General features: G+C 53.3%; 1 protein-coding gene across 1 annotated transcript; it reads left to right on the top strand.

The window, feature by feature from the left end:
• Window positions 1-7,014: 7,014 nt before the first annotated feature.
• On the top strand, window positions 7,015-11,057 carry En2 (engrailed homeobox 2). The gene is made up of 2 exons (XM_052172394.1): window positions 7,015-7,669; window positions 10,741-11,057. Exons 1-2 carry the CDS (start codon window positions 7,015-7,017, stop codon window positions 11,055-11,057), a joined length of 972 nt encoding a protein of 323 aa, XP_052028354.1.
• Window positions 11,058-17,145: the final 6,088 nt, after the last annotated feature.

Genomic DNA, 17,145 nt, shown 5'->3' with positions numbered 1-17,145 from the left:
ACCGAAAGCTTGTGACCTTTGTTTGAGAAATCTGTGCTTTGCCTTGTTGGTTGATGATTTAAGATGTTTTAGGACCCAACATTCTTAGGTCCAGGAGGAAAGTGTCCAGAGGGATCACCTCCCAGGCGCCCAACACCTGCAATCCAGAGGCTGCAGCAGGGCTTCCAAGGTCAGCACTGGCAGTACAGACTGCGAACTGAAAACGGGCAGCTAATTAGAACACGTCGCATTTCTTGCCCCTGATGGATAGGGGAGTGAAAATCCTCAGGAATGTGAGGGCATTAGCTACCAACACGAGATATCCTTGGCATATCCCATTTCTTTCTCCAGGCCGTGCTAATTCTCCAAACGGTGTAGAGTTGCTCACGCTTGTCTTCCTCACAGAGGTTGTTTGTCTTATGGGATTAACTGCTGAGAGACACACGAAATCCACAAACACCCCGACATAAAATTATCTCAACATAGAGAGGCTCCCAGAGCCAGCGGAGAGCTGAGGTCGGTTCTGGGTTTTGCTTTCCTTGGAGCCAGGGGTAAAGGACTGAGGGAGAGGTGAGCGTGCTGGGGCACTGGGGGCTCTTCATCCCTGCTGGCGGTGAGATGGGACATCTGGCCAGGGTAGGCTGGGCCTTGGCAAACACTGGGGACTAGAGGTGTGACACTGGAGACCATTTGAGTGAATCCATGAAGGTCAAGACTGAGACTTTGTGCTTGAAAAAGGTCACCACGCTTTGATAGCGTTTGCTTCTGAAGTTAACACTGGAATTGCCTGGGTGCGGGACACACACACACACACACACACACACACACACACACAGATTGCACATCTAAGTATATGTACAGGTCAATGAAAAGTACTCTATCAGCTGCTAGTCTCAGAAGAATTCTGCAATAGTTTAACAAATATAAAAAGTTGAGTTGAATGCACAGTTTAGTCACAATCTTATATTTCATAGAGTAAAATTAATTAATCCTATTATTTTAATTTATTCATTTAAAAATTTCTCCCTCAAGTTAACCAAGTCGGTGCAAGACAGCACAGTTAAGAGATGTTCCTTTTGGTAAGGGCATAGTGTTTGGGTGCCATCTTTTCCCAATGAGGTTAATGTCCAAATAGCTGTTGGTAGTTCAGTTGGGCCCACCCAGATGGTTACATTAAAGCTGTACTTATATTGATAATGTTATGTTTCCAAAAGAATTCAGAAAGCTGTCTCTCTGTAACACCTGGAGGGGCCAGAAGAGAAGGTTCTGTGAGGTGAACTGTGAGGTGAACTGTGAGGTGAACCTACCTATTCTAAAATTCTCTCTTGCACTTCTTGGCTTTCCCCCTAAGATAAAAAGAAAGAAAAGGTATTCTTTCTTCCTTCTATACAGATAATGAGATTGAGGGAAAACTCAGACTGTTCCTAAACAGCCACCTTGCAGACCAAGCTCAGGGGTACAGTCTCTAGGCTTGGGGCCACTTTCCTCCTGTAAGCCATTGCAGAACTTCCACCATAGTTGGGCTTCTTAACACATCAGGAAATGCTCTGATCTGTACAGTGACAGGTGCGGAAGATCCAACCAGAATCTAATTCTGTGGGCATGGTGTCGGTCTGATTGGCTTCGGTGTCAGCTCTCAGAGCAGTGGGTCCCGTTTGACCTCCCAGACCCCGCATTTGGCCATGAAGACCAGCGGTGCCGCAGAGAGAGAGAGTGCCGGCAAGGTGGACAGCTGAAGGCAATTTGAGGAAGTCAGGTTTGCCAAGGAGAAACCAAGACTCCCTGAGAAGAGCCCCCCCCCCCCCCCCGGGAAGCCTCTTTGACCAGCGAGGAAGGGCGGACCAGCCCTACCAGGCAATCTGGAGCGCGGCTGCAGGAGACGCTAGTTCAAAGTGCTGTCTGCACCTCTACTAGGTCCTGGAAGTTGGCCCTCCCAATGGATTTTTTTTTCTCTCCCAGACTGTCTCGCTGTGTCTGGGACCAAAGGATGTCTCCAGTGGGTCCTTCACACACACACACACACACACACACACACACCCATAATACCCAAGGAGCTCTATTTGAGCCACGCAGCTTTCCCAGATGTTTCTGTAGCAGGCTGACAGGGCAGCGTTGTGCCAGGCTCAGGAGCCTACCCTGTGCCAGCACCAACCCACAGATTAAGCTCTACCAGGCCCGCGAGGATGCTCCTAAAAAGCCCAGGACACGAAGCAGATTATGGCCTGGTGCCCCAGCCCCCTTTCCAGGCCATGCTCTGTGCAGTTTCACCTCCTCCTTTCTGGGATTATCTGGAGATTTGGCCCCAGTCTAAGTTAGATCACGCTCTGCGGGCCTGTCCTCCCTCAGGTGAGCTCAGACACAAAACCTTGACCTCGGTGTCCACTGCCCTTGTCCTCCCCACCAGTCTTTGAGTTTGGCCTTTGTCTGAAGGTGGGTCGCAATTGCAGCATCAGAAACCGAGAACTGCTCGCCTCACGGATGAAGGCTTCTCTGCCGCTGGCTAACTTCCCAACCAAGGTCCAAGGCCCAGAGTGCGGGCCTCACCTCCCACCAGGATGCAGGACTGCCTAATCTGGCCTGATTTTGCTAGGGGCTTGATGTCGGTCTTTGGAGCTGTGTCTCCGGTCTCTGCCAAGCAATGGACGAAGACCTCGCTCTCGCTGCTTTCGTTATCTCTTTGGAGTTAACCTTTGCAGTCGCCTAAAACAGGGAGGGCAGTGCGGGAAGGTAGAAGGACTGAGAAAGTCATCTTCCCAGGACTTTGTGTCCAGAATTGGAAAAACAAAAGAAAACAAAACAAGAAGCCCGCGAGGCTGGTTGTAAGCAAGCATCGGTGTCTGTTGCAGCAGCGGCGGCAGCGACTTTCGATTGCAATCCTCTTCAGAGTTACTAAGCCCACTGTGTGGACGCCGCTTTCCCCTTTGTGCCCTCGGAGACCTCTCTTTGTTCGCTAGCTCTCCGGACACGAGGAGGAGCAGAGTTCCATGGAAGCGGGTGCTTTGCGGGCCCACTGCTGGTCCCTGGTACACATAGAAGGGAAACGGTGTTCTGAGGCCAGAGCCGCCAGAAGCGCTCCGAGAGGGACAGTTGGCCACGGCTGCTTCCTCTGATGGAGTACCGAGACATGCGGCCAAAGGGAATTGAAAGCGAGGAGAGCCTGCGAGCGAGCGAGCGCTGTGTCAGAGCCGAAGCTAGGACGCTACGGTAGTCTCCCGCGTCTCAGACCCGGGGTGGAGCAGATCCGGCAAAGTGTACCCCAAGACGCCCCCCAAAACAACGCTACCCCATCCCAGAAAGTACAAGCGGCTAGATTGAACCCCCCCCCCAAAAAAAACCCCGCACTAGAAGCCAGGAAACTTGTTCCTGATACTTAAAATTTTCCCAGACCCGGTGCACCACGTTGTAAAGTACCTTCACCCCACCTTCGCTTTTGGAAAGGGTCTCTGCCCTTTGGGTGGCGCTAAGGGTAACTCTTTCCTGGGGTTTTCATTTTGAGTAGCCCAACAGCCACCATTTTTTTTTTTTATTCCTCTATCCGTTCTTCACTGTCCTCTTTCCTACCTGCAGCCCCTCCCTTCCTGGGAGCAACCTGAGAACTCGCCAGTGTTCTTGGCCTAGCTGGACTTGGGAGGGGAGGGGGCTTGGAGGGGAGAGAGAAAGAGAGAGAGAGAGAGAGAGAGAGAGAGAGAGAGAGAGAGAGAGAGAGAGAGAGAGAGAGAGAGAGAGAGAGAGAGAGAGAGAGAGAGAGCCTGTTCTTCAGGGTCTCCGTTGCAGCAGACCTGAATTTGCGTTTAGGGCAGGGGAAAGAGCAGAGTCCTTGGATTTATCTAACGCTGGAGCAATCTATGGGGCAGAGGTTCCCAAGAAATGAGAAAACACAGCAGGCGAGGGCCTAATTGTTTTCATGGGACAGGTAGGGAAACAAACTGAACTTGGAAGTAGTGCCCGGATCTTGGAGCTCTGACTGACAGTTGCTATCACAACAGTCCAGTTTAGACGGCAAGAAGAAATCAGAGCGTTCATTTGCTGGCTGTTGATAGTTCAAGTCTCAAATGTGTTTGTTCATAAGGATGCTCCAAAATCCACTCACTGGTCCCGTGTTTGTAAAGGTAGGTAGACTTCGAGGTTTCTCCTCTCTCTTTCTCTGCTTTGTCTGTCCCTTACCTCAGAAGGACCCAGGAGGTATTTTCCTAGTCAAAAACTTTGGTGAGGACCCCTTCAGATGAGAAACATAGAGTCAGGAAGAGACAGCCCATAAGTCCAGGGTGGCCATTTCACTTACACTCCAGGTCTGTTTCCAGTCCCTACCCACACCCATCACCTCCAGCAGCGGCGGCCTCAAATGCCTGGGGATGCTTGTCTGTGTGAGCTAACTTGTGGAACAGCCCTTGGGAGTCATTGCCCCTGCCCAAACCTGCCAGGTAGACAGTATGTGCACAATGAGGCATTGCTTGGTGGGGGTGCCCGAATCCAGACACAGCTGCCAGCCGCCGGATAGCCTGGCGGGCCTCCCTGCCTGGGTGCTGCAGGCTCTGATTTTTGCCCTTCACCAGGGTCTGCCAGTTCCTTATAGGTGGTGACCTGAGCTTCAGGTAGCCAACAGGCAGGACTTAAACACAGCAACCTCGGCCCAGACACCCAGCAAGGCAAGCATGGGCACGCCCTCTGACGTGGTCCTAGGCTCTCTGAAGACTTGATTTTATTTATTTATTTATTTATTTATTTATTTATTTATTTATTTATTTATTTATTTGTTAGTTGGTTGGTTGGTTGGTTGGTTTTTTGAGACAGGGTTTCTCTGTGTAGCCCTGGCTGTCCTGGAACTCACTCTGTAGACCAGGCTGGCCTTGAACTTAGAAATCTGCCTGCCTCTGCCTGCTGAGTGCTGGGATCAAAAGTGTGGGCGCCACCACCGCCCGCTAGGACTTTTATTATTATGCAGCCCTCCTGTGCCCATCAGCTGCTTTTCTGGGTGTTTCTCAAAGTTAATAAATTTCTGTAAAAACATTTTTTTAAGGACATGTGAGCCCATAGTAACCAGTATTTTGGTAGGGGAGAGAAAAGCAAACTGAAAAGACCTTGGGGAATGTGGGGGAAGAGAGTGGAAAAGAGTCATTCTGTGAGCAACTGGAAAGAAGTTTAGAGGGAATAAAGACCAGGGCAAGGGAAAACAAGGTGGAGTCCCCACCCTGTCACAGATCCCTGTCCTTTCAAATTAGCTGTGCTTTCTCACAAAACCAGCTTAAATGTTTTAAGACAAAGGTAAGGAGATCAGTGGCCTGGTGGCTCAGCATAGGAGTTGGGGAGTACTGATTACTGGCCCCCCCCCCGTGTATATGTGTGTGTGTGTGTGTGTGTGTGTGTGTGTGTGCAGCTGTATTCGGAATCAGTTGTGGGGTGGATGGTTTAGGGGTTTGACTAAGCAGTCATCACTCATTTCTGAAATAGAAAATCATGTTATAACCCTTCTCAAATAATCCCTTTATTTCTCCTTCCTTAAATGGTACACTAAAGTGTAATCTCACATAGATAAAGATCTGCGTTGAGGTTCCTGAGGAGTCACTGTCCACCGGTGGAATCTATTGGTATGCATGCATCTCCTGCACAGGCACAAGCGTGCATGCTAAGAGCAGGACTCTGCAGGAGTACTAGCTATGCTCATGCCTGACAATTAGGACTGCGTGCTGCCGGGGAACCAAAGTGACAATTTTCCCCTCCACCAGCAAGGAAAGCGGGTCACAAACCTCCCTTTGTATCTCGGCAGCCCATTTCATCTTATTTATGCATTTTGTGCAAGGAATTGTGGGATCTCGCCCCACCATAAACAATATGGGAATGTTAAAAAATAGCGATCTTTCGGTGCGTGTTCACTTAGGCGTAGCAGTGACCTGGCGGGACTGTCACAAGCTTCCTCAGTTTCTCTAACCGAGAGAAGATGGGGAGTGCGAGTGAGCACCGCTGACTCACTGACGGATCTGGGCTAGCGTATAGGCTCCAGCGCCGGGAACCCTGAACACGGCCGCTTTAAGGGGGGGAGGGGAGGAGGCGGCGGGGGAGGGGCGGCAGGCGGTTCGTGTCACCAAGCTGCCGCCAGCGCGTCACGTGGATGCGTGGCGCGGCGGCCATTGGCCCGAGGCACGTGTCCAGGAGACCGGCCCGCGACGTCACTTGAGGGGGCTCTGTTAAAAATAAGAACAAAAATCCAGAGTGAAAGTGTCTCAGGTTGAGCTAAGTGGCCTGAAATTTTCCCGAGCCCGCGCGAAAGCCGAGGCGGCGAGGGCGCGCGGACCGGGAGGGAGGGAGCGCGGGTGGCCCTGCCTGGCCCGGCCTCCCGCCCCTCACTCATGCGGCTCGGGCCGCGGGGCTGCGCGGGGCTCAGCGGGGGCGCAGCCGCTCGCCCGTGGGGCGCCCCGGCCCGCAGCGGGGCGGCGTCCTGGCGCGGGGAGCCCCGGGGCGGGCGGAGCGCAGCGCGGGCCCACGGGCCTCCATGTGCCTGCTGGCGGCTGCGGGCGCGCTGAGAGCCCGCGCCCCGCAGCCTCGAGGGTCGGCCGGGACCGGCGGGTGGCAACGGCCGAGCGGTGGCAGCCGGAGCGGACCCGAGCGGCGGTGAGCGCGGGCGGCGCGCTGCCTGCATGCGCGCGGCGGCGACCGAGGCGGCTGAGCCGGAGCCCGAGGCTGCTGGCCACCAAGAGGAGCGCGGAGCCGCACGGGCGTCTCGGGTCCCTGGCGCGGTGCGGTGACCATCTAGAGTCCGGCGCGCTGCCAAGACCGGGACCGGTTTCCGTTGAATCGCCCCGCGTCCCGGCCCGCGGGAACACTGGTGATTTGCTAACGCACTCCGTGGATCCGAACGTGGCTTGTCTCCGAGCGCGCCCGGCGACCTGTAGGACTCCAGCCCTGGCCACTGTCGCCGCTCGCGCGCTCGGAGGATTCAGCTGGCTAGGGACGCACCAGGCTCGCTGTGTGCCGTGGGTCGGCCGGAGGTCGCTTTGGCGGTGGGCCCGTGGAGAGGCGGTTTGGGATTTTCTGTGAAGCATGGAGGAGAAGGATTCCAAGTCCAGCGAGACGGCAGCGGAGGCTCAGAGACAGCCGGAATCCAGCTCCGGCAGCGGCTCGGGTGGCAGTAGCAGCCCGAGCGACTCGGACACCGGCCGCCGGCGGGCTCTGATGCTTCCCGCGGTCCTCCAGGCTCCAGGCAACCACCAGCATCCACATCGCATCACCAACTTCTTCATCGATAACATCCTGCGGCCTGAGTTCGGCCGCCGAAAGGACGCCGGGACTTGCTGTGCCGGTGCGGGCGGAGCCAGGGGAGGTGAAGGCGGCGCTGGCACTACGGAGGGAGGCGGCGGCGCAGGCGGAGCCGAGCAGCTCCTGGGCGCCAGGGAATCCCGACCGAACCCAGCGTGCGCACCCATTGCGGGAGGGCCGCTCTCCGCCGCTGCTGGCGACCCTGCGGCCGACGGAGAAGGCGGCTCCAAGACGCTCTCGCTGCACAGTGGTGCCAAAAAACCCGGCGATCCCGGGGCTTCCTTGGATGGAGCGCTCAAGGCCCGGGGCTTGGGCGGCGGTGACTTGTCGGTGAGCTCCGACTCGGACAGCTCTCAAGCCAGCGCCACTCTGGGCGCGCAACCCATGCTCTGGCCCGCTTGGGTCTACTGCACGCGCTACTCTGACCGGCCTTCTTCAGGTGAGCCTTTGGGACCCAGACCGCTGAGGGGAAGCCCGCGGGGCTTGGGAGGGCGCTTCCTAGTGAACTTACACAGAGGAAAAGAATCTCATTTTCTCTTGCGCGCGCGCACACACACGCGCGCACACACACACAAACATACACACACACAAAGACACACACTCCTCACCACAACGGCACAGAGCAACACCCAGGCAGTTGGAAGGACGTACAGACCTAGGACAGTAAAAAAAAAAAAAAAAAAAAAAAAAAAAAAAAAAAAGAAGAAGAAGAAATCTGTCGCTCTGTTCATCCCTCTCCTGTCCTGTCCTGTCCTGTCCTGTCCTGTCCTCTCCTGTCCTCTCCTCTCCTCTCCTCTCCTCTCCTCTCCTCTCCCTCGCTCTTTTTTTCCCTGGACCCCGTAAACTCTCTGCCATCCTCAGGCCCATAGTCCCCCAGGCCTGGATATTGCAACTCTGGGCGCTGTCCTGCTCCATTCTTGGCCTAGTGTGATCGCTGCGAAGGAGCAGAGGAAAAACTACAAGAAAGCCGCGAAAACTGAAGCACCCTTGCCAGTTTATCTGCCGAACCCCGTAGTGTAGTTCCATCCTGCAAGCCCGCGGCTTGGAGAAGGTGCAAAGATCTCAGAGCCTCCATCCCTCAGGCAAGAAGGAACCGTCAAGGGTTTTATGGCTACCGAGAGTGAAAAGGGGGCGGCTTTCAGAGGGGCTGTGTGGAGGTTTCGGACAGTTTTTCTCCATTCGTTTATAATTTTTAAGACCTCGTAGAAACGACCGGCTGCATTAGACACAGGCCTGCGGTTAGAAAGCGCCATTAGCAATAGGTTTCATTTGTCCGTGATCTGAGCGAGCTGAGCGAGGCCCTGCTCGCCTCAGCCCTCAGCTGTTCTACCGGGGTGTTTCTGTTCCCAGCAAGACCGAGTCGCTCTCGGCTGCCTTCATGCAGCGCCCTGTGAGTGTCTGCTCAGACCCAGTTTTTTGCTGCTAGACCTGAAATTTGCTCCATTGTTCTCGCCTCCCTCCTTTGTTAATATTTAATTAACATATAGGCTCACAAAGCCGACTGGCCCTGAGTCGCCTCGGCTTTGTGAGGCGCCGGCGAGTGCCAAGCTCTGGCGGCTCGGGGATCCTGCAGGATGGCCCGCGTGGTTCGCCTCGCAGCTTTCCTAGCTTAACGAAATCCGTTTCCTGACTGTAAGTAACGTTTCTTTCCTGTGCAGCGAAAGTAGGGGCAGAGGGTACGTGCCGAGATTTGGTTCTGTTTTTTCTAAGTCTCCTAAGTGTTTGCCTTTTAAAAGAGAATTTACAGGAAGAGGAACCGAAAGTATGGTTTTCAGATGTTCTTTCTTGGAAATAGGAGTTTGCAGAGGCTGGAGTGTGTGTTGCAGAACACAACCCCAGGTTGAAGGAGACTGGGGGACAGAGCCCTCTTTCTTCCCAGGGAGGGAACGAGGAGAGTTTGAGATCTGCTCCGGAAGTGGGGGGGTCAGGTTTGAGGAGGCTAGGCCTCTCCCACGGTCTCCCATTTCTGTCCTAGTAGCTTCTGAGGGTCACAGAGTCAGTCGGGCTCACGGCCCTAGAAGCCTGACTGGCCGGGTGTAAGCCAGGCCCATGGTTGCCGGCCCGTGCTCCCTCATCCTCCGCATGGGTGTGAAGGTGACTGTGTGGCGTGAGGATGTGTGTGACCGTGGGTACACCTAAAACACCGGGTGTTGGATCTGCACCGACCTGGATGTCCTCTGGTACTCTTAAGACCCTTTTGGGTTTGCCCTTCGGTAAGAGCGCCTGGATCCGCTTGACTGGAGGCCGAGGGAGTCCGCGGCCCTGCTTGCCGCCCCTGACGCCTGGGTGGGCACTGCACTGAGGAGCTGATGCGAGAGGAGAGTCTCCTACCGCACCGCCGGGTTTCCTCCACTATGCTAGCAGCGCAGGGCAGTGCATTCGGTCCTGGTCGCAAAGGGAGGGGGATGCTCAGGCCATCTCTCTGGCCTCTTCCGCTTATAGCGGAAGGGGCCTTGATGGAGGCCCCCGCCCCCGCATAATGTCTCCAAAGTGAATTCATGCTTCTTGCACAGAGAAAGACCCAGAAAGAAAGTGTGGGTCTAGCCAGGGGCCTGTCTGGCCTTTTCCCCGCACAGCACCCTATGAACCTTGTGACCCCGACAAAGAGTCTTATCCCAAGACTCCTACCATTTACCCTTTCCTTTTGAAGGCTAGGTCCTGGGACCACACCACCCTCCACACTTGCCCCAAACACTAGCAACTCCACAGGAGGAAAGGGTTGGGACCAACAGAAGAACCCGTTGTGGGGAAGCTGTTGGGAGGGTCACTTTATGTTCTTGCCCAAGGTCATTTGGGTGGCCTGCTTCTGATGAGGTGGCCCCATGTCTGGGGTGGGAGGTGAGAGGGACAGGCCACCAAGGTCAGTACCCCCTACCCTGTAGGAGCCCCAGGTCCCTCTCCTGTACAGAAGGACTGAGACTTAATAAAGCATGAGCCATTGAAGTCCTTCAAGGAAACAAATGTGGACTCACCAGGCCTAGCACAGGGCTGACGGCTCAGCCCTGGCTCCTGTGACTGGTACTGCCTGTGGGAGCCTGTTGGAGGTTACACAGGAAGGGAGACAGGGTCCCGCTTGACTGACTGGCCCACTCTTTTCTTCAGTCTTTTCCTCCTCTCACCTGTCTCTCACCCCTTTTGCTAGGATAGACTTGGAAAGAGATAAGGGGAGAAAACAAATGCAAACAAGGCCAGAAAATGTTTGGTTGGGCATTTCTTCAGCTAGCTTTTATTAGGATCCCCTAGTTTGTAATAGGCCTTTTAGCTAAATCTGCCAGTCCATCTCATTTTCAGCTCTCCCCCTTTCTTTCGGTCAGTGGGCACATGCCCAGATTCAAGTCTATATCACCACCCCCAATGCCCAACTCAAGCTGTTCCGCCTTGCACGCCTTGGGCAGGTCAATTCCTCCCTGGAGTCTCTGCAAACTCTCAAACTTGGGTGGGTGGGTTGTGGGTAAGCAGGTAGCCGTGAGCAGCCAGTAACCTCTGACCTCTCTCCTCCATGCCAACCAGGTCCCAGGTCCCGAAAACCAAAGAAGAAGAACCCCAACAAAGAGGACAAGCGGCCGCGCACGGCCTTCACCGCCGAGCAGCTGCAGAGGCTCAAGGCTGAGTTTCAGACCAACAGGTACCTGACAGAGCAGCGACGCCAGAGTCTGGCGCAGGAGCTCAGCCTCAACGAGTCTCAGATCAAGATCTGGTTCCAGAACAAGCGGGCCAAAATCAAGAAAGCCACGGGCAACAAGAACACTTTGGCGGTGCACCTCATGGCGCAGGGCCTGTACAACCATTCCACCACCGCCAAGGAGGGCAAGTCGGACAGCGAGTAGGGCGAGCCGGGCGAGCCGGGCGGGGCGGGCCGGCGGGCCAGGTCTAGGGCCGCGCGAAACAATGCAATAATTTAAAAACCGTGAACAAAGGGCCAGTGTATAAAGATTATACCAGCATTATCTGTGAAAATCCCGTGTATTAGCTATGGTTCTACAATAATCTGTGTATATATAATTTGCAGGTGGTGTAAAATCCAAAAATCTGACTATAAAATATTTTGAGTTTTTTGTGTTTAAGAGGTTATGCTAATTTTATGGGTTTTTTCCTGCAAAGGGGGCTGTTTAGGGTTTCAGATCTTTCTTTCATTTTCTTATCCCCCCCCCCCCATTTTAATCCCTTAAACTCCATTATGGACATTAGACACTCCTCCCTTCCCCCCCCCCACCCCCGAAAGAAAAAATTTAAAACAACTTGCTGAAGTCCAAAGATTTTTATTGCTGCATTTCCCAGGACTGTGAACCGAATAAATAGCTCCTATTTGGTCTGTGGGCTCTGGCGCTTGCTTTGTGCTGGCTCGGACAGCGCTGTAGGAAGCGCCTGCGCCAGCGCCAGGCCAGCGCGGTGAATGAGTGAGCCGTCTGGTGGGAGGAGAGGGCGCGGTTCTTTTGCCTAGGTCTGAGGAAGTCCTTGCAGCTCTCCGTAAGCGCCTGCCTCCTACACCGCCTCCCTTCCTAACCACCTCGAGGCCTCGCTGGCAGCCACCGTGTATCTGCGTCTGTGTCAACAACCCCTGTCCCGCCACAGCCCCTTAGTGACCTGCCAGCACCTGCTCTCCCGCCACTGTGGCCAGCATTTGAGGCTGGGGAGCCTTGGGAGTGTGTCCTGAAGGCTTGAAGGCTTTGCTGCAGGAACAGCTAGCCCTGACCCAAAATCTTCCACCGGGGTGGGCCTTGGGGCCTGGCAGAGCGAGTTGGCATCGTCTTCCCTTTTTCTTCCTTCCTTTTTTCTTTTTCATTTATTTTTGAATGGTAAATACATGTATGTGTACATACTTGTGTATGCATGTGCACGCACACCCCAGGCCTGTGAGAAGCTGGGCTCTGGAGCTCACAGCTACCTTGACTTTCAAAGGAACTCGGATCCTCCTGAATCTAGAGGACATGTGTAAATTATCATTTCTTATCACTTTTTGTCTTTTTTTGTTTTTTTAAAGAAAATATACATTTTATTTTTGAAGGTGTGGTACTGTGTAAATTAAATATATTCAATATATCCCTCACCAAGTACATATATATGTGAATATATATATATATATATATATAAGCAAACACGTTATATGTAACTCCACAATGTCTTCTGTTTAGCGTGTGGGAAAAGGTGTCCAAATGTCCACCGGGGCCAGCACGGTGGCCAGGGTGTTCTCGGCTGAGCTGAGTGGCAGGCTGCCTGCTGAGGACTGATGGTGGAGTTCTCTCTTTGCCTTAAATTTCTTTATTTCACTGCGCCAACACTTTCACTTTGTACATATTCGTGCCAACCTTCTGAAAAGGAAGCTATAAAAACAGAAATTGTAATTTAAGAGTCTGTGAATAAGCATCTGCTGCTTGAGGACCGGTGAGACACATGCCTTTGAGCAGGAAGCAAATCTGTCCTTTTTTAAGTTTATAAAATGTGCATTTTACAGTATCAAATATTTATAATCTTATGAGAAATGGATGAATGTTGCCCACTTACAACTGTGGTTACCAAGATTGTGCGCATTCCAACCTGTGAAGTTTTGTGTGTTTAAATTCCTGAAAGTTAACATTAAATAAAAAGAAACAACTCTTTATTATAAAATGTTGTGATGGCAGGTAGCTTTGTCCACGTCTGTAGCTAAGATGGTCTCCCCAGTGCTAAGATGGTCTCCCCAGCGCCCAGGCGCTGCACCTACTCTGAAACAAGAAGCAGGAGAATATTGTTTCTTTTAGATAACAACCTTTGAATAGTTACCATGTGAGCTCAGAGTGGAGGCAGAGGAATGATTTAAAACGTGCTGCTTCTGTTCAGTGAACTCTCAGTGCATGGAATCTAACAGGTCTCCCGGACCCCTCTCCACTGCCGGTTAATGCTGAGTGTGAGTGCTCTCTGGTGGGCTCTGTGCTATTTTTGTTTCTCCCACTTCCAATCCCCAAAGCAAAGGATCAAAATCTGCAGGATTCCGGAGGAGGGAGCTCTGAAGTGGCTGAGTCTAAGGCAGGCCATGAAGCCAAGCTTTCTTGGCTTGGAAGAAAATTGTTTTGTTCGTTCATTCGTTTTTCTCCCAGGAAGAGAAATTCAGAGAGTGTCAGGATCTTCTGTTGCCAAGGGCGACCTTCTGGGTAGTTTCAGTACAACACTGGCCACTAGGCCATCAGGCAGATGCTGGCCCACTGCTCCTGCCCCGTAGAACATCAGCAAGGAAGAGAACTTTGAGAGCCCCAAAACCTCTGTTCTCCAGGAGTGTGGCAGGGTTGTCATGGGGGTCAGGGTGACACAGTTACTTCCTCAAGACCTCATCTTCTACACATTCCTTCAAAACACTGGCACAATTTACATTATGCTGTTGGCCTCTCCCATTTTAATAAAACACAGCAACACCCATCTTTTTGTCAGACTGTAACCTGGTGGGGAGAGTGGGCACAGCTCTTCTAGATGAGAGCCTGGGTCCCACAGGCAGTCCAGCAGACAGCCAGCACCAGTGCCTGGTTTTCAGGTTATCTGTATTGTCTGTGACAGGTCCCTATACTGGAAGGGCCTTCAGATCCTCCGTGTTCTTGGTTATTCTCTGCGCCCGTCTGTGGGAGCAGAAAAATACTTCCCACCAGCTGGGAGGGAAGCTGCAAGTCCCCCAAATTCTAACCCTACCTCTGCGGTATGTATGCCTTGGAGATGGACAGGAGTCCTGCCACTGGGCCCTGGCTAGAATGTCATCCTGTGGGAGGTAGGAATTCCAAGGAGGAGGGGGAAGTTCCTTTGTGGAGAAATCCTTGCCTGTGATCTTAATCACTCTCTGCTCCTGCCTCCCCCAAGCTGAACTCATTCTACAGTTCTCTATAACCCACTGAAACTTGGGGAGAACCTAGCAATCTAACCAGGGATCGCTGTGACCTTCCGGAAGGCCCAGCCTGCTGGCCCCAGCAATAGAGTGGACTGAAGAATCAGGTGCTCTTTCTCACCTGGTCTAACAATAGCAGTCAGCTGAGGAGGATGGATTGGGGTCTACACGGTCTCCGAACCTGGGGGGCGGGGTCAACCTGGGGGGCGGGGTCAACTCGGACCAAAGGCTGTCCGCTGTGAACTTGGACAGTGCTTCCTTTGGAGACTCCCAGGTGACAACCTAACTTGATCTCACAGTTTGGTTTGGAGATTTGCTTGTTTTGTTTTCCCTTGAGTGGACAGGACAAATGTAGGATGACTCAGGCTGCTTGACACTGGTATTTCTTGTCCGCAAATACCCAGGCCCTAGGTGTGCAGGCCTTCCTCCCCGCCCCCGTCGGCCGGCCGGGAAGCTGGTCGACCGTCCTCTGCTTCTGCAGTCATTGGTCTCACGCTGCTTTATAGCCCACCTCCCGTTTTGCTTGGGCCCTTCCCCTAGAGCCCCTAGAAAGAGTCCCGGCTCCACCGAAAAAACAAAACAAAACAAAACAAAACAAAAAACCCGACAACCTGCTAAGGGAAGCCGCCTCGACTGCAGGGGCGGGGGAGTGGGTGGGTTAATAAGGACTGAGGCAGACGCGGGGCTAGGGTACCACCCCTGAAGGCAAGGATTGCAACTAGAGACTGATCTACTTCCATCCCTGAGCTCCTTACGCAGGGCCTCGGGACTGGGAACCCCTTCTTTGCGTCTTGGTTCCATCCCTGGGGAGGGCTAGGCTGTATCTGGGCCTGGAAGTAGCGGGGTGGGGCGGTGAGCCACCAGGGAGGCAGCTTGAGGTCCCTAGGACTTAAGGCAGCAAGGGGCCCGGCAGGGAGTGCTGGTGCGCGCGTTTGCAAGCAAAGCCCTTAAAATCTCACACTTGCACGGCTGGAACCCAGAGACGACCATGCCTGTTTTTATTAATAACCTCAAATACCTCATTATGTTTATGCTGCCTGCCCATAGAAAAGAAAAGGACATTCTTGAAATCGCCGGAAATGTAATAATATTCATTAAAGTAATTCCTAATTATATGATTTAATCAAGCGTGGTGAGCCTGTGCTCTTGCCTGAAAGAAAACGAAGGATGGTGTTATTACTGGTGGTGGTGGTACTGGCTTCGTCCTGGCCGCCAGTAAAACTGCCAGCTCCTCAGCTGAGGCCCAGTTCCTGCGGATGGATTTAAGGGCAGCCCCCACCCCCACCCCCGGAAGCAAGGTTTCCCTGGAAGGACTGCACAGTTGCAAGGACCGGTAAGGCTCAGACTTAGTTCCAAGCTAGGCCTGGGCTACTCCTAAAGAAGGGCAGAGCTTTCTTTTGGCCCTAGGGACCATCTGTGTTCCCAGGGGAACACCAGGGAGGCTTTCTGGGAAAGCAGAACCTCGGGACCCGCCCCCTCCAGGGTTGCGTCCCGGGCAGCGCCTGGGGCAGAAACAAAGAGTATCAGAAAGAGATGTGCCTCCCGGCTGGCTTTTTACCCCCGCAGCCTGGAAAGCAGCCCAGAGAGCCCTTTCCCCGTCCCCACCCCCAAGATACAGAGAAGAGCGAAGGCCCAGTGGCCTGCATGGCTGTCTTGCCCCGCGCCACTAGTTCTTTAGAGAGAGGATTGGATGGGCAGCTCAGGCAGGAAGAGTCAGGTCCCACCCAGCCTTAGGTCCTCTGTGGGGTTCCGAATGGTGGTGGTCACTGTTTGCAGGAACCGTCTGGTGAAAAAAAAACAAAAACAAAAACAAATAACAAATAACACACACACACACACACACACACACACGACCCTGCTTTGACTCATCTGTCCAGACCTGAAACTTGGCCGCGTGGTCCCGGGCGGGCAGCGCGTTGCCTGCGGAAGGGGAAGGGGCCGGCTTTTCCCCTTTCTGCTGGCGCATTGGGGTTCTCGCCTCCCGCCAAGCCCTTTGTCTGGATGGGGGCTGTCAGGCTCTGCCGTCTTGGCTTGCCCTCCTCCTTTCTCCAACCTCTACCCCCTCCACTAACTTCCTTTTCTCTTTTCTCTCCTCCTTGGATGGATAGTGACAGGCCCCAGCTGCAGCACAAGGCTCTCCGCGGGCGGGTCGCTCGCGAAGGACACCCCTTGGTGCCCAGGCTTACTCCCGAGCTTCTCCTTTAGACTAAAACTTGTCTTACGGTTTTGGAGAGCTTTGCTCTCCGATCTCAGCAACAGCGATACACCGAATTAAGGAAGTTGGAGTTTCATTACATCCAGTCGTTAAGAGAAAGGGCACGATTACCAACTCTGTAAAATTCTGCTCCTGAACCGTCCTGCTGTTACTATGGGCTCTCCCAATTTTTATTGCAGCAAAATAACAACATTCAGCATCTTATCCAGTTTTCCATGTATATTTCGTGTGGTGATATTAAACACACTCGCAAATACCCACAATGCTGTGCAGTTGGCACCATTGCCCATCTCCAGAACTCTTCTGGCAAAAAGGGAACCGATCCTTGTGTCAAGCTCTCCTCTTTCCTTCCCTTTCTCACCCTCTCCTTCCCTTCAGTCTCTGTTCCACTGCTGTCTGAGCACCTAGAAGGGTGGGTGGTAGGCACCCGTCACACCACGGAGGTGGGGGGTGGGGCGGGGGCGGGGGGGGCGGGGGGCTTCCAGGGCTAAAACCTCTAGGTGAGAGTTGAAACCCTTCACTCACCCCAGAGATGCTTGGCATCTGTTCATATAGGGAAAGCCTGAAGCCTACAAAGAAAACATAAGGCTGGGCTCCTGCGCGCCCTGGGGACAACTTGGTTCTGTTTTTCATGCAAATACTTCTGTCATGTCCCTAGTGTTATAAGAAAGGTGGTCGGTTTTATGGAAAGCAGCAAAGTTTTGTTTTATTGTGACTTTGTTGCTGTTTTGAAGTCATGGACCAAGCAAGTAAGTGTGTGTGTGTGTGTGTGTGTGTTGCACACATGTACACATGCATGCAATCTATGCCTGTGCTCTGCTATTGAGCTACACTTCTACCTCCAAGTTTTGCCAGC

The sequence above is a fragment of the Apodemus sylvaticus genome, chromosome 2 (assembly GCF_947179515.1).
Source record: "Apodemus sylvaticus chromosome 2, mApoSyl1.1, whole genome shotgun sequence".
Taxonomy (NCBI): domain Eukaryota; kingdom Metazoa; phylum Chordata; class Mammalia; order Rodentia; family Muridae; genus Apodemus; species Apodemus sylvaticus.
The sequence above is the reverse complement of the archived record's forward strand: the minus strand, read 5'-3'. Positions and strand labels throughout refer to the sequence as shown.

What these genes read in the sequence shown, in the direction of transcription:
- En2 (XM_052172394.1), top strand. Translation starts at nt 7,015, where the DNA reads ATGGAGGAGAAGGATTCCAAGTCCAGCGAGACGGCAGCGGAGGCTCAG. An exon ending in CTCTGACCGGCCTTCTTCAG is followed by an intron (nt 7,670 to 10,740) that starts GTGAGCCTTTGG and finishes CATGCCAACCAG; the next exon opens with GTCCCAGGTCCCGAAAACCA.